Below are 18334 nucleotides of genomic sequence, written 5' to 3'. Positions count from 1 at the left end.
TGCCATATCATCTTTATATCATGTATACACTGGCAAATTACAAATATATATACAGAACAATTGTTCATATTTCTTTTTAAATCTAATAATAGCTTTCATTATAGATGTTGAATTATAACTTTCTAAAAATACTGTATCATTATCATTTGATTATCTCAGATTTTTAAGAAGAACTAAAAAAAGGCTGTTGTATAAGAAAAATCTGTGTTTTTGAAAAATTACCCTTTTCCTCAAATGTGGTTGAACGACATAATGGCAGATTGAATATAATCATCTTATTACTATGCATTCTGATTTGTGTTGTCTAACATTAGTTGTCTGAGACTGGTTTGGATATCTGCTTTTTTCCCAATTAAGGATAAAACAAAAAATAAAAAGGTAAATAGTGGATAATTCCTTTGTTTTTATTTTGAAAAAAAATGCTAGAAATATGTAGGAAATCAGCAATTGATAAACACATTTGTTAAATAAATAAAGTTTTAAGAAGTTATTGATTGTTGGTGAAACAATACGGAATAATTTCAGTAGTCAGACATATATCAGACGTATAACCTCTGTTTGCAATAATAATAGCAATGACGATGATGGAGTTCTTATTTCTGTATGTTACCAGTTTCTACTTTAAAGAAAGTAGAAGTAGGGCTTTTTTCCTGGTCCCAAAGATACATCTAAGCATATTATTTTAGCGCTAGAAAGTGAATTTGCATGTAATGAGAATACATTGCTTGGTCTCTTTTTCTTCTGTATGGAAAGAATGGAAGTAAATACTTCAGTAATTCAGAAATTTGTCATATGAAGTAAATAAATGAACCATTTTCAAATTCTCAGGCTTTCTTAGATTGCTTTCTACCACACAAGATTTAGTTTAGAAAATAATTTTAAACCACTGTTTCTGGATTATACATAACAAACCTTGAATCTTCTGAAACAAACCTGGAGCTAAGTTTTTACTCTTCTACAAAAAACAAGGGAGGGAACGGGAGAGAGGATTCCTGCCTATGCTTGGAACTTAATTATGGTTTATTGTTATTCATGAACGTGCCTTTTGTGTGAGAAAGGAAGCAAACAATTTCCCCGTGATGTTTATTGCAGTAGGATCAAAAGGCAGGATAACTATAGCATGAAGTGAAAGTCACTTCCTTAACAAAGAAAAAAATCTTTGTATTATTCCCCTTCAGGCACACAAAACTTTGTCTTCTTTGTACCACTCAAATGGATCTCAAAGAAATTGCAAACCTAGTCAGGCTTTCAGTGGTTAACATACTTTCTTCTGTTCAATCACCCAAAATTTAAACAGGTAAAAGTCCTAGCTTTTGTGATAAATGTCTTCTAAAAGTTAAATAAAATTAATTAAATATTTTTTGTTACAAAAATAGACAATGCAAATAGGTTCAACCTCATAGTATGCACAAAATATTTCTTTTAAAAATATAATTAAAACAGTGATCTAAAAATTGGAAAAAATAGATATGAGGAAGAGTTCCCAGCATGGTATTATCATGAATTAGGATTTCTTATAGAAGCAATAATAATAATGGTCTGTTAATTAATTCTTGAAAAGCCTTTTTATTCTTAATATAGTCTTTACTGATTGTTAGGATTTTTCAGAAGAAAAATTAACTTTAAAAGGAATGCAAGGTGATTAAAGTTTATTTAAGGTATTATTTGCATCTTTGGATTTTTTTTTCTTAGTACCTTGATTTCATGCTGAAATACTCACCTATGATCCTCTTTGCTTCTTGATCTATTTGGTCCATATTCAGATTCAAGGAAGTTCTGTTCACATGCCAAGAATAATTCCCAATGGTTTTGAAATAACAGTTATTGGAAAGCAATGGTATTGTGAACTGATTCTACAACATTGTATGTAATTGAGCACATATGTTTCCTGGTTGTTTCCAGATTATTGGGTAAGCAAAGAATTGGATTCAGTTTAGTAAGTTCTGTCAAACCGCCAAAGCTGATTGTATTAGGCAAGTGGAGATGGGAGTCAGTGAGTGCAAACAATAAGGGGAATTTAGCAGTAATAAGGAACACCTGGGAGGTAGAATAAAGTATACAGATAACTTCAAACCAAGTGGACAAGTCCTGACAGCATCTCTTACATTGAAGAAATTTTAATTTAGTATTTGTATGATATTGTAAATATACTTATGTTCATTTTTGTATTGATTTACCTTGCCTTAAGGTAGAGTGAGCCTTGGGAAATATAGATTTGGGATGTAACTAGTGATGTTGAAGCAATGGAAAAGTATGTGTTCTAGTTGGGAAGGTTCCTTTTGCTGGCACCTCATTCATATACAGCTAATCTAGAATGTTATTTCCTGAATAAATGCAAAGCTTGCATTTATTGGGAGGAGTATTCTTTTCCAGATTTTCTAAATAACTGTATCTTACTTGGGTAGTGAGCAGTGAATACTTATTTTTGAAACGTGTCTGTTTGTGTGTGAGAGAGAGGGGGGAGAAAGAGAGGGAGAAGGGAAAGAGGGAGGGAGGGAGGGAGGGAGGGAGAGAGAGAGAGAGAGAGAAAATAAAAATTTGCTGTGCCACATTAGGTGTCAGTTTATTGTAGCACCAGTAGTTTTTTTTTTGCTAGATATTATCAGACAAGTGCTACTTAAAAACATCCTCTCTCTCTGTGTTTGGCCATAATGCAATCCAATAATGTTCATTACAGTATCAATGTCTATTTTGGTGAAGATTGGCTACTATATACTAGGATATTATAAAATAGCAGCAATTCCATTTGTAGGTTGACTTCTAATCAACCTACAAATGTGGCATTATATCCATCCTTGCAACAGTATGGTTGAGGCTAATGTATTACTCATTAATCAGCTGGATAGATTTCACTGAGAAGGAAGACTGCCCCAACCTCACTCTCCAGCCAGTTCAGTGATGGATACCAGGTCTGCCCTCTCATTCACAATTTGATTGTGGACAAGATTGTTACGGACAACCTGATAAATGGTATCAGCCTAAATATGAAGTTCCTGAATCAAGAGTTCAGAATGGGGAATAGAAATTGATACTGGCACCACGTTTACAAACTCTCTTCCCATGGAACAGCTTGTACCCATTTTCCATATTACCTCTCCCTGCCTATCACTTTTCCTTTTTTCTTTTAGCCTCGCCCAATCAAATAGTGTACAGAATAATAATTTGCCTTCCAATTTAGCTCCAATTGCAATATTAATAATTGTACCTGGCAGCTAGACTGGAAAACACACACCACATATTTCCATGAATAAATAGTCAGCCCTTTTCCTTCTCTAGCAACCAATCCTGAACTTCTTGGCTCTTACCAATTGTGATCAAAGGGACAGAACACCTTTCTTGGTTGTCTCATACTTGAATGTTACAACTTTCACTCAGAGAAAGAATGTACCCTCTTTTCTTTCACCTTTGTCTTTTATTTCCTATGTCTATTATTCTGTCATCTGAACTTGAACTCAGGTTAATTTCATCAAAGTTAGTTCCAGGAGATCTCTTGTGCAGCTGTCCTAACTGGCAGAGACCTGCCATTTAATGCAATTTTTACCTCCTTCTCCCTGATCCATCCTACATTTTCTACCTCCCCCCGCAATCATTATTTCCCCCCTTTTCAGCTCATTCTTATTTTCCTGTTCATTTGTCTTTTTGTACTTTTTTGTACTTTTTTATTCTTTATTTTGTATTTCAGATGCAATTGCATCTGTGCTCATATCATCTTGTCGTCTTCTTTTCAATGGACTGATCAGATAAATTTTAGGCAGTTACTCTGGTAATTCAACACTGTTTGCTTTCATCTTAGACACAGAAGTCATTTACTGAACAGTGCTACCTTTCCCTGAGTTATGGTCTCGTGGTTCATCAACTACAGTCATTTGAATCTTCAAGTCTTTCATTTTTTTCCTTAAATAAAAAGTCTATTTCTGATCCCCCCCCCAAATCTTCCTTCTTTTCTCGTTCTAATCTTTCTTTTACTTCCTCTTCACCATACTTTGTATGCAATATATTGCAACAATATTACATTCTGGGGGTCCTCCTGGACTTATAGCTATTTCTCAATGAGCAGGTGGCAATTGTAACTGGGAGGACGTTTTCATAGCTCCTTCTTGTCCACCCGTTCTTGGATTGGGAGGCCAGTTTACAGTCACTTGTGCCCAATTTTTTTCCACATTAGATAGCTGTGATGCGCTTCACATGGGAAGAACCCTTTAAGATTGTATAGAACCTTCAGCTGATATAAAATGATATAAAATGTTGCAGTAGTTATGTGTGCTCCTGGCACAATGTGTGTTGCCCACCTGCATCACAAGCTGCATAGGTTGCCAGTTTGCTTCCACGTCTAAATATAAAGTGCTGGTTTTATGCCATTGTAGCATGGAAACAGGCTATCTGAGGGATCACCTCTCCCCAGTTATTTCAACGTGCCTTGTTAGATCTGGCAGAGAGGGTATGCTGAGGGTACCATCAGTTAGAGACCCATATTTAGTAGGTTCCAGGGGACGTGTCTGCTCTTCTGTAGTGCCCATGTTACGGAACATTTTCCTGCCCAATATTAGATTAACTCTGCCCCTTTAGTGAAAAGTCCTCAAGACTTGGTTATGTTATCAGGCCTGGAGCACTTGGCAAACTGGAGATTTGTTTAGGTGGCTCCATTGTTTTTATGCTATTTATTTCTTAATGCAAATTTCTATATATTTTTAATATCTCTTATTTTTATATTTATATTTTTATTGGATCGCTGCACATCGCCCAGAGTTGCTTTTGGTGAGATGGGCAGCTATACAAATAAATAAAATTACAGACTCATAAACAACAGGAAGAGTAGGTAACATACCCATAGCCTACTGAATGACATTTTAGCTTATTTGAAACTTTTTTTGGACCAATTCAAGCAACAAAATAAGACATAACATGATTTGTTTGGCTTTGGTTTATTATATTAACTAAACCCAGTCATTGTCATTTATTTAATGTATCGTAATTAAACAAACTATGATATAATAGCAAGTCTGTCTCTTGTTTCTCTTTTGTTGAATGTGAATGATTTTTTATGACTAGTATAAATTCTGAAAAGGTCTTTGATTAGCAATACAAGAGACAGTGAGCAAATGTAAGAACAATGAGAGGAATGATAATGCATTCCTGCTGGAATGATACATACACACACACACACACACACACACACACACACACACACAGAGGTTCTGCATTTCTAGGGAATTTTGCTTCAAAAATGCTTTTCAGCTCCTGTTGTCAATGTTTGGGAGTAGAAAAAGATGCAACTTTCCTCTTCTAAAGAGCCTTCTCTCCCTCTCTGTGTTTTTCCATAACCTAGGCCAGTTGATGTTGGCTGGGTTCCAGATTCTTTTGAAATGCTGCCAAATTAACAGCTCCCACTATATCGAACTTTGCTTGAAGGATCTTGCTGAACAGCTTTCTGAGAAAATGTACAATTACCATGTTTACAAAAGCAGAAATCTGTATTTTGGATTAATTTTTAAGGTAATTTTTTAACAAGTAGCTTTAAAAAGAGCAGATCCCTCCACATTTGAGAACAAACATAGGATTAAAATACTGAAGACTTATTGAGATTTGTGAAAACCTTGCATACTAATTAGGTAGTGCTGGCTTTTTACATAATAGATTAGATGAGATGAGATAGAGGCAGTTAGCTTGGTATCTACTGTACTTAGTATTCCAATATGATAGTACAAGAATGCTTTTATTGAATGTAATAAAACAGATGCTTCCTGATGACAACTTCCCAATTTGTTTAGAAAACAGGCAGTTCCAGATTGGTTTCCCCATGCTGTATGGCAAGTAATATTGCTATGAAGAAGGAACTAAAAAATCAATTGGTTTGGAGCAATTTTAAAATGTAGCTATAAACGGTTTCATTTTGTTTTTAATCCCTAAATAACAATTACAAATCTTTTGATCATAGGTTATACTTACAAGTTCAGTCTTTCACAATTCAAAACCAACTTGAAATCAGTGACAATCTCTCGGATGTATAATTATGATAACACAAAATGAACTCATCTATTAAAACACTACAAACAGAACCCTATATATGAAGATACTAATAAATTGTTCATATAATGCATGTTAATAGGTAAACACAGCTTATTTGTATTATATAATTGGACAGAAATGTTTAATAGGTTTGTATGAATTTCTTTCTGTTATTACAGAATTAATAACATTTATCTCTCTAGATGTTGTTGAATTCAAGTTCCCATTAAACCTATCTAACAGCCAAAAGTGAAAGAAGAATGAGGCTTTAGCTAACAATTTTTAGAGAGCCAGATGTTCTGAGCTTATCTACTTGTTCAATATCTTTTACCTAGCAGAAGTTGCTGATGATGTTTGATAACTTGGAAATATGAATTATAGTATGGGAGACTGAAAAAAGTAAACAAATCAACCAAAAATCCTGTATTCATCTTGTCAATAGGATTTTTGCTTGCACAACACTGCTATTCTTGGAAAGAACAGTGAATTTTATATACTGTGTAAGCTTCTAGACCAAAGTAAAATGTGACATTAAACTCATTAAACTCTGCTTTACAGAGGAAATACAAAGCATCCATTTCTGATTTTGAACTATGCCAGTGGTAGTCAACCTGGTCCCTGCCACCCACTAGTGGGCGTTCCAGCTTTCATGGTGGGCGGTAGGGGTTTTGTCCCCTACTTTATAAATCACCATTACTGTGGAACCGGTGGGTAGTTAGAGAAAACTTTACTACTAACAGAGATACAAATGTGGGCAGTAGGTATAAAAAGGTTGACTATCCCTGAACTATGCTTACTTATTAAATGAAAGCTTGAACACTTATGAATGAACTAAAATTATTGAATATGCCGGAATTATAAGCCATGATTAATCCTGATTTGCTTGAATATGTAATTTAAGCTATATTTCATTGTTACAGGAAATTGCTCAATTCAAAATCAGAAATCTCTATTAAACATTTTACTACTAAGAGGAGGAAGCATCAAAGGGTAAACTAAAATTAAATCTAAACTGGCTCTGAAGTGTATTTAAAAATCAAAATACTATCACAGCCTTGGAGGAGGAAATTAGAAGGGTTACCTAAATAGGTGTGGTTTTTTTCATAATTTTGGAACATCTAACCAATGCATACTTGAATGCCTGGGCACAGGAGGAATTCACTTGCCAGTATATAAATGGCTACTTTACCATTCACTTCACAAATCATTGGTGTAATTAAAAATTCTGATAATTCTTTTCACTTATTAAAATTATTAACAGTTATTTCTTCTGACATTTCTGTCAGAAAATGATTAAAATAATGCTATAAACATTTGCAAGCACCACGGTTTACTTCCTTCTTTGTATTCACCCTAGTGAACAGCAAAGGATTATACATCAGTACTCTAGATGTCATGTCATGCATCCTTAGTACTTTTTACCAAATAAAAAGGGATAAGTAATGGCCTTAAGGAGGTTTCAGAAGTTCTCGTATGTTTATAGGATGAAGAAATAGCTATAGAAGTAGAAATAAGATAAGCAAATGAGCCTGTGCTCTGACTATGTAGTTAAAATCTATAGCAAAATTGGACATTATCCCTACATAAAACTATTCACTTATTCAGCTGTTTGCTGTGCTTAAATTATTTGTTTCAATATCAAACAAAATGAAATTTAATGTGGGGAAAAGCAAGGTTTTACACCTGGGCAGGAAAACCCAAAAGTACAAGTATAGATTAGTTGAAACCTGGCTCAAAAACAGTAACAGTGAGAGGGACCTTGGAGTCTTAGTGGATGATCACTTAAACATGACTCAGCAGTGTTTTGGCAGCAGTCAAAAAAGCTAATACAATCAATGGTTGTATAAACAGAATCAAAATCATGTAATAAGTATTATTATCACTTTATAAAGTCTTAGTAAGACCATACCTGGAATACTGCATCCAGTTTTGGTCGCCACATTACAAAAAAGATGTTGAGACTTAGGAAAAAGTGCAAAGAAGAGTAACTAAGATGATCAAAAGCCTGGAAGAGAGCTGATGTTTTTATGCTTTGTTTGTTTTGTTTGTTTTTTAAAAAAGCCAATAAAATTGTTTTTTTTAAAAAAAAAAAGCCTGGAGACTAAAACATATGAAGAATGGTTGTAGGATTTGGGTTTGGCTCGTCTAGAGAAAAGGACTGGGGGGACAGGATAGCAGTATTCCAGTATTTGAGAGGTTGCCACAAAGAGGAGCGGGTCAATTTATTTTACAAACCCCTGAAGGCAGGACAAGAAACAATGGATGGAAACTAATCAAGGGGAGAAGCAACCTGGAATTGAGGAGAAACTTTGTAACAGTGAAGACAATTAACGAGTGGAACAGCTTGACTTCAGAAGTTGTAGACGTTTCGTCACTGGAGGTTTTTAAGAAGAGACTGGACAGTTACTCGTCTGAAATGGTAGGGTGTTCTGCTCAAAACCTCCATGGCCCCTTCCAGCTGTATTCTGATTCAGACTTTGTAAAAAAAACATTCTGTGCTTCTTGTCTGTCATCTTCAGGAATGTGATCTTTTTTTTTTAAATAGGTACAGATAGTTTTCAACATACGACCGCAATTGGGACCAAAATTTCCAATAACTAAGCAAAGTAGTTGTTAAGTGATTTGCACCCAAATTTATGACCTTTTGCCAGTTGAAATCACTGCAGTTGTTTAATGAATCATGTGGTCCTTAAGCGAATCCTGCTTCCCTGTTGACTTTTCTTGTCAGGCTCACTGACAAATAATGATCACATGAACCTGGGATGATAGAACCCTGTACATGCAAATTTCAAGCATTGAATTTTAATCTGTGATATGGGAATGCTGTAATATCTGTAATAGCTGTAAGTGGCAGGACTGGTCATAAGTCACATTTTTCACTTCCGTTGTAACTTTGAATGGTTGCTAAATTAATGGTTATAAGTCAAGGACCACCTGTACACTTCTTATCTAAGTTTGTTTTCTAATAAAGTACTAAATTCAGCATAGTATAAAATGTTTCTGCAATGCAGGAAGAAATAAGGTTTTTAAGAGTCTGAGAAAAGATATCACCAGCTGTGGTTGAAAGAGATTCTTAAGTTATTTGGTTTTTAATTGCTTCTTTAAGCTCTTTAGGTCTTCATGCATAAAAACAACAACTGCACAGTGATCTCCCTTACTTACAGTTGGTTAACTACAAAGGATATCTCAAATTTTCAAACCATATAGATATAAGCTTGGAAGTGTTAGAACACATATCTTTTTCTGGCAGGAATAGCTACTTATATTCTGGGAATATATTGTTTGTATTATATTAATGTATATTCTAATATTTGTCTTTCTCTCAGTCCATGATAAATGTTTCCAAAAAATAAAATGGCTTTATTTCCAAATGACCACTTATGTTTGCAAAGGAAATTACTTCAGTTTGCAAGTGGTCAGGAGCTGATGAAAAGTGTCATGAATTGTCTGAATCTATTTTGAACACTTAAGAGTTATTGTGGTCTTTGGGAAGGATTTAATGAATGCCTTAGATTTGTTTCACTTCTGTTAGAGTATAAATTTTTCATTATATTTAAGCCTAATTGATTAGTGGTATCCTTACTGTTGAAGTATTCTTATTTCAGTAATTTAAGTTGCTGTTATCATATGAATTATTATTATTATTGTATGTGTATACACACACACACACACACACACATATACTGTATATTCTTAAATTTTCATGCGTATTTATATATGTGGTATTCAGCTTTGTCTGGGTATTTTCCCACTTCATTGTAGTTGTGCTTTTGAAGTTGTAGCAACGTTTTGGCAGAATCTCATCTGCCATCATCAGACTTGTGTATTGGGTTCGTCTGTGTGTCAGGCTTTCACAGCTATTTCTGTTTTAAAGCTGTGTCAGGCTGTGAAAGTCTGACACACAGACAAATCCAATACACAAGTCTGATGATAGCAGATGAGATTCTGCTGAAACGTCACTACAACTTTAAAAGCACAACTACAATGACGGATCAAGGCTGATACAAAAGTAAATAGTTTTAATTTTCTTTTTAAAAATAATAATATTAACCTACCATCAATATAAATTTAGATTTTGACATTTATTCTCTATCAACTGAAATATACAGAAGAATGCTTTACTACTCAAAGTGATCAAAAGATTGTCAGTGATAGACAATCAACTTAATGTAATGAATAAAGCAGATAATACAAATTACATTTACTTAACCTAACTTGTTAGTAATAATGAATTAACAAACACAGCTCAATGTACAGTTTTATTCTTAAGAGCAATGTACATTGGTTTAACCATGTTTTGAATTCTGTATGAGTTTGACTCTGTGAATTATCTGTGACTCTAATATAATATTTTTTTCTCCTTCGTATATCCATAAATCTTTCCTTGGTTGGAAGAAATCGTAAAGATGTAATAGGTTAGGAATATTATATTGGCTGAAAGGAAGCCTCTGATTCTTAGCTTTAATTCATTAAATAGTCTTAGATAAGCCACCCCATCTTAAACTCAATCCATCTCAATCGAGAGCCACTTTGGTCTAGTAGTTAAGGCACCAGGCTAGAAAGGAAGAGACCGTAAATTTAAGTCCTGCTTAGCCATGAAAGCCAGCTGGGTGATTTTGGACCAGTCAGTTGTTCTCAGCTCACCTCACCTCATAGGGTTGTTGTGGGAAAAATAGGAGAAGAAAGGAAGACTAGATGTTTTTGCTACCTTGAATTATTTGTAACAATAATAAAAGTGGGATATAAACAAATAAAAAAAAATATTTGTAAGCTGAACAGGAATGACCACAGCCACATGGTTTAGATTATGATAAATGTAGAAAAAGGACTAGGCTTGTGATGCCACAACATAATACTGATTTTTTTCTGTCTGACCTCTTTCTGCTACAATTCAGAGGAGTTAATTATAAATTTAAGCATTTTACTGTAGTTTTTATGGTTTTGGCTTTGTATTTATTTGTTTATTAAATTTATTGGCTGCCAATAACCTTGGACAGCTTACAATATTATAGGGTAACCTTGGACAGCTTACCGTGTTAAATATTTTGGGAAGTTAGACATTGTACTTTATAAACCATGATGTATTAAAGCAGACAACTATGCATTATTCAGTGAATGGTGGTAAGTAAACAATAATTTAGAATGGTGGGTTACCCCAGTTTTGTATTGGACATTTGTGAAGCATTTTGAGTATACAATTATAGTGCATTGAATTGAAGAAAAACCAAGTATATGGCTTTCAACTCAGGTGGGCATGTTTTGTCCATAAGAGTTCTGAAAAAGAAAAGACTTTTTTCAAATTTGTTGTGTGTGTAATACTGGGTGCATGACACTGATTAGCCAAATGTATTCATTTATTTAGAAAATGTATATATCCTTCTATTTTATACTTGATAATCCTAGGCAACTCACAACAATATTCATAAAACCACAAAATCATAAAACCCCACAATAGTATCACAGATCCCATCACAGTGCCAATTAATTCCATGTTTACATTTGCATTTGCTGGGCTAACTACCATCTTAACAGAATGCTTGAGTGAAGATCCTGGGCTTCATATCTCTCCCAAAAGCTAATAGGTTGTTGGATTCTCTAAATTTTAAGGGAAGCTATTCCAAAGGAGTCCTAAGTGGTCATGAAAGAGACACAAATCTAAATATCATCACAAATGGTGATATTTAGTATGATATCACTAAGAAATCTTCTTGACATTTTAAATAGTAAGTAAATGGAGAAAGCTAGAGAATTTTTTGTTTTAAAAATGAGACTTGTAATTAAATTTCCCAAAACATACAAGATGATATCCCCAGGGATCTAATTATTACAAGAACAAGTGAGTAAACTTATTTATTAAAAAAATACTTTGTCACGAATATATTAAAACACTCTCTCCCGCTCTCTCTCTCCCTCTCACACATACACGTGTGTGTTTGTGTTTGTATTTGTATGTGCATTTTTTTAGATGCCATCAATTTACAGAAAGACATATCATGATGTAATACAATGTATGCATAATAAACAATATAGCAGTTTTGATTATTTAATATATGTACTGATTTGATACAGTAAGCTATTGTTTTCTTGCCACAGCCTTGTGTTTACTAGTATAAATTATGTTTCAGGAAGGTCTGGATGATTCTCAAGAGGCTGGAGTCTCTGAAGTATCAGAGGTGATTCGCTATGAATATCATGTTCTATATTCCTGCAGTTATCAAGCTCCTGTTCTCTATTTTAGGGCAAGTTTTTTAAGTAAGTGCATTCTATCTCAAGCAAACATTTAAAACATATGTTATGACATAAATTTTGAACTTAACAGCAAGAAAATAAAAAAAAATGAATAAGTGGTTTATGATTCATTTCAAGTACATATTTCAGTATCTGCAAGTATCAGTATCTTAGGGGTAGATGATATCATCTCTGCCTGAGAAACTTGATCTTTAGAATTCTGGCAGCAAGCCTAACTGTGGATTATTTTCTTTACTTATTTTTTTAATGTTAAAAATATTGGACCATCCTCATAAATAGAATATTCAACCTTGAGACTTACTGAGGTCATTGTTAGGGGCTTTTAGAAAAAAAAAATCTAAATCAATAAGTTTTAATGATGAAAACAAATTAATCATATTTCAGCTGTTTTGTGCATAGTTTTTAAAGTGAGTGCCAAGGAGTTGGTTATATGTGTTTTTTAAATGTATATAATTACTTAGGTTTTTTTTAACATTGTTTAGGACGGTAGAAAACTCAATCTTGAAGACCATTGTTAATTATCTTTAATCAGCATTAGAGTAGCTTTTCCCAACTATAGTGCTGTCCAGATGTATAGATTTCAATTCTCAAAATTTCTCAGACAACTTGAAGAATAGTTTGAAATATTGGTTAAGGTGTTGAAAAAAAACCCAGCTGACTCTGAGTTCTAGGCCTGCCTTGGGCATAAAAACCCCCTCGATCAACAGTCGCCAACGCATGGGCCGCGGCCCACTGATGAGCCGTGAGAAAATTTTGGTGGCTGCAGCATACTGAGGCAGGGAAGTGGGGCAATGCTGCAGTCTCCCTAGCAAACTTGTGTCGTGGCTGCTGCCTTCTGCCTCAGCGCATCGAGGAGGCTGAGCAGCAGCGGGAAGAGCGCAGACCTCCTGAGCCACAGGAAGCAGCGCTCACACGCTCAGTGGGAAGGAGGAGGCTTGTTGGGGGCCAGAGGGGCGGCGAGTGCTTTGCATGTGAGCACTTCCGGCAAGGAGAAAGAGAAGCTCCTGGGAGGGTTGAGCCTCCCCCTTGCAACATCTTCCCCTGGCAGCCGCTCAACCTCTTTGATACGCGGAGGCAAGAGGAAGGAGGTAACACCAGTTCAGTTCCCCCCACCCCCTCGCAGGTCAGGCCTATGCCGCGATCTCCTGTGTATATGTCCATCTGCTGCCAGTATCACTCCTGTTGCCCCATCTTCCCGACAGTCATCTGGTCTTCAGCACGTGGCTCGTCAGTCCAGAGTAAAAACTGTGCACGCCCACGCCTGCTGCTCTCCCTGGCATGGGGAAGCGACCCCTCTCATCTAGGACACTGGGTTTGTGACTGGTATGTCTTAACTGGGACCGGGATGACTTCGTCTTGCCTGCAGGACCGCCAAGTAGCAGCTGTCAGCTCCTTTATCCATACGCCAAGTCTTACCATGGGAAAAGGGAGCAGCTGGGATATCAATGTAGCCGCTTGGTTAATTCATAATCGCCTTTCTCGGAGAAGGAGGTCCTGGAGGAGGAGGAGGAGGCAGTAGTGGAGAAGCAAGCCATGTGTTAAAGACCAGGGGTAGAGGGAAGGCTTCCAGGTGGGGGGAGGCTTCCAGCCTGGCCCTCCTTCCCTCCCCCAACTTCAGGCAGCCACACCTGGCAAAGGAGGGAGTGGTTTCCTCTGACTTGGGGGAGATATGACAGGAGACCAGATTTTTTTGCGGGGGGGGGAGGGGGGCTCTGCTTTGCTTGTTATATTTTTGTTATAATTAAATAAGCTTTTTATATTTAAAAATATATATTTATATTTTTTTAAATAGTGCACTTATATTTAATATAAAAATAAAAAAATGTTATATTAAATATATTATCTTTAAAAAAAATCATATTAGTGGTCCTCAGGATTTAAAAGCATGGTGGTCCCTGAGATCCAAAAGATTGGCGACCCCTGACCTGATAATTGGGTTAGTCTCTCTCAGCCCAACAACTCAGCTGTTGTAGGGAAAATAGGAAACAAAATATTAGGCATGTTCTCTGCCTTGTGGTACATCATCATCATCATCATCATCATTATCATATATTTGGTTGATACCTAGGATGCTGGCAGCAACCTGTATCAACCATCAGCGCCAGTCAGTGATATTTGTGATACATTTTTAAATGTTCAGTTGACTAAGTTTTATGTTTAATGAATAAAGGAGATAATATTATAAACTGGAGCATCACTTGAATATCAGCATTGACAAATTCATCATAAGTCAATTGCAACAGGCAGCTTTAGGTCGAACAGTGTACATCCTGTGATGATACCTCTAATACCATCATACATCAACGTCTCCTATTCCAGGTTTTTAAGAAGGGTTTGATAGGTGAATAAAAATGCCAATCCAGTCTGATCATCTAGCTAATTGCATGATGAACAGTAATAATATAGATAGATAAAAATACCAAATCCAGTTAAACATGATAATGAAAGATCCAACAAAAGGAAACCAGGCAACTACAGGCTAATTACCTGCTTACCAAGAGCTGTCAGTTTGGTGTGGTATCTGGTGTGGTAGCTAATGCAGTCCAACATCATCTAGTTGAAAACAAGCTCAATCCATGAGAGCAGAAAAGGAACTGCCCAAACAGCAGAGGACAATAGATCAGCTCCTAATTGACAAGATTTTGGAAAATCATAAGAGAAGGAAGACCAACTTGAATTATCTTGGATTGGATTACTAGTTTTAACTTTATGCAACATGATTGGATCAATTGCCTTGAAATAACAGAAGTCAGTATAAATATCAGAAACTTGTGCAAAGACCAATGGCACAATGGAAGCTACAGATGCTGTCCATAATCTTTCAAGAAGACTCACTCTCACTACTGTTTGTATGGCACTGGTTCCTTTGTCAACAAAACTGAACAAGTTGGTCTATGGCTATCAAACAATTAAAATATCTGCCAGGTTATCTCATTTCCTTTACATGGAAGATCTGAAGCTGTGTGGAAATACACAATCTGAAATAATAGTTGCTTAATACTGTCTGTATATATAGCCAAGATATTGCAATGGAGTTTGGGCTTGACAAACAAGCCACACTCATGAACGGTAGAGGAAAAACAGGGGAAACTGAAGGAATCAAGTTACCCTACGGAAATAACATTAAGAGACTAGAGGAAGATGATCACTACAAATAGGTGAACATGAAAGCTGACAATATTAAACACACTCAAATCAAGGTTAGAATTTAATACGTCATGAAAGTGAAGATGTTCATCCAAACTGAGTGAAGGAACTCAACACTTGGAAAATTCCATTCATTAGATACACAGTTGGAATAGTGGACTGGACTCAAGAAGTACTAAAAGTCCCACCCCCACCCCAAATAATGATAATAAATTATGCCTTTCATCTATGAAGTGATGTTGACAGACTCTACTTACCAAGGAAAATAGATGGGTATGAAATGTTGCAAGTGCATCAGATGGTTGAAGAAATAAAACGGGCGTTGGAAAAATATCTGAAGGACAGCGAAGCTAGTATACCAGGTAGGCTTACTGAATATTGGAGAGACCAAACTGGCCTACAAGAAAGGACAAATGAAGAATAGAAAAGAGGCATGGGAAGATAAAGTATTACATGGCCAGTACATCAAAACAGATAATAACAAGGTGTCGCAATGGCTAAAATCAGGAAAGTTGAAAAAAGAGACAGAAAGGCTAATTCTGGATATACAAGAGCAAGCCTTAAGAACAAACACATACAAACCCAGAATTGAGAAGACAGCAACAGACAGAAAGGCTCATCTCTGCAAAGAAGCTGAAGAAACAGTTCGCCATCGGGTTAGCTGCTGCAAGAAGATCACACAGACTGATTACAAACAGTGTCATGACAAAGTAGCAATAATACTGCATTGGAGGAAATACCATTTACCTGGAAGCAAGAACTGGTGAAACCACAGAATAGACAAAGTTTTAATCACTCTATTTTGTGGTCCCATCATTTCATTTTCTATAAAGAAGCTAAAGTTCTGTGGAACTTTAGAATTGAAATAGAGAAGCATCTGGCCACTTATAACACTCCAGATTTAACAATTGTTGGTAAGACAGACAAAAGTCTGTGTAGTGGAATTTCAATTTCTGGAAAAAAAATCACAAAATATAAACACCTACAAATAGAAGTATAACTGGCAAAAGAAAGCAAAAATAGTAGCAATAGTAATAGGCTGCTTGTGTACAATCTCAAAATAACTGGAATGTCACTTGTATACTATCAGCTTTGATAAAATCACCAGCAGTCTATTACAAAAGGAATCTTTACTTGGAACAGCTTACATACTACTACAATATCTTTAATATTATTAAACAACATCTGCCTATTCCAAATTATTGGGTAACACTGTATAGATGGACAAAAATGCCATATTATAATAATAAAGAATACCAGGAGTTGAATAATTATGAGAAGTCCAAACTAGGACTAGTAATTATTAGTATTATTCTCCTGTCTATATGCTACATTTTTCCATCCAAAGAGTTGTTTCTGGGATCAGCGAGTTAAAATTCTGAAGTCATTTCTAACTTTAGTTTCTCATGCAGCAGCTTCATTAGCTTTTGTGTGTGAAATTATGTTGTTTTATCTAGATTAACACATCTGAATGTTACTAGTGATATCTTTTTCGTTTTAATTAAAAAGTAGCTTAAGATGCTCTGTATGTGCTTGGTAGATTTAATCACTTGCTGCCTTATATTGTTTAATGGCTTTTAATTTTGCCATGTTAGCATTTTAACTAGCTCTTTGGATGCAAAATTGGAAGTGGACATTTTCAAACAAAACTGGTAAAAGGGTTTTTAATCTCAGGTTCATATTTTTGCATGTGATAGTTTAGGGTATATTTGCAATGTAGGATTTAGGAAATGAGATGCATATCTCAAGCTGTATTGCTTGTAATAGTTTGCTAACTTACCATGAGATTATACCCTTGTAATTATTATAAACTTTTAACAAAGTAGCAACACACTGTTGAAATCTATTTGCAGGTAGGCAAATAATGAAATGCTTGCTCTTACTTGGTGATTTAAAAATATAAAATAAGAGACTGATTAATTTAGCATGTGAAAATATGTCATATTTGTATTCATTGGAACAACAGCATTCCCTTTGGGTGAAGGTGGAGGGTAGGAAGGAAATGCTGCTGTGGCTGCAGTACTGTATAAGGCGAGTTTCAACCCCTACCCCCATTTTTAAAAAGTGTGCTATTTTCATATAATTAGTATTCACTATAAGCAGTTAATCACCAGAGAAGAGCTCCCAGAGACAAAACAAGTTGTTTAGCTTGTCAGCATCAGGGAATCAGATGTGTTGAAACATGACTCCTTAAAGCTGGAGTGGATATTGCAGAAGCTGATGGATGATTTAATGCACCATCATTATATTGCATGCCAACAGCTCCCCTTGCAGTACAGAATTTTAATTGTTCCTGAAAGTATAATTATGTGCCATAACGTGTTTGTTGGGAATTGTTCAACAGTAGAAAACAATAGCTTTTGAAGGATTTTCACAATTAAATCTGACTTCCTTCTATCTTACTTTTCTTCACTAAAAAGTAGGACCAATCCAGAACTAAAATGGACCATTTCCCCATATAGTTTTGTTTAAATACCCTTCTGATGTTACAGAGTTGTAATTCATACAATGTGTTTGAGAGAAAGACAAAGATAAATCTAACATAATAGAATCATTCCAACTTTTAAAAAATGGCTAATGTCTTCAAGGGGCAGAGTTAGTTTGAAGACTAACTCATTACTTGGTTGAGTTTGTTAGCAATAATTAGAAAATAACTTATTTAGTTGGATTTATTGATATAATCTTAAACTTATTTTATCAGTATGGAATGTATAGGTAGAAAATAAAGCTTATATAGTGCTAATAAAAAAAACATTTAATACCACATTTCTTTTTAATGTTAATGTTTTCTTTGTGATTATTTAGAATCCTGCAAAGAAATATATATTTATCTCATTTGGTCACTGATATTAAGTTAGATTGTGATATATTAACACTGTGATTGGTATATATCTTGCATTGGGAATATTCATCCAATATAAAGTTTCTCTAA

The 18334-nt window shown here is 35.2% G+C and overlaps 1 protein-coding gene across 3 annotated transcripts in view; it reads left to right on the top strand.

Moving 5' to 3' along the window:
• ATG10 (autophagy related 10) overlaps positions 1-18334 on the top strand; it is a 130611-nt gene that overhangs the window by 67120 nt on the left and 45157 nt on the right. For all 3 annotated transcript variants that reach the window (XR_015742277.1, XR_015742278.1, XM_026718696.2), the window contains exon 4: positions 12132-12258. Coding sequence is in view for 1 of the 3 variants with exons in the window: in XM_026718696.2 (XP_026574481.1) it covers positions 12132-12258 (127 nt within the window). In the remaining 2 variants the exon portion in view is untranslated. The remainder of the gene's footprint in view (positions 1-12131; positions 12259-18334) is intronic.

This window comes from Pseudonaja textilis, chromosome 2, assembly GCF_049901715.1.
Source record: "Pseudonaja textilis isolate UNSWEBS1 chromosome 2, rPseTex1.2, whole genome shotgun sequence".
Classification (NCBI taxonomy): domain Eukaryota; kingdom Metazoa; phylum Chordata; class Lepidosauria; order Squamata; family Elapidae; genus Pseudonaja; species Pseudonaja textilis.
This window is presented reverse-complemented; position numbering and strand designations above follow the sequence as displayed.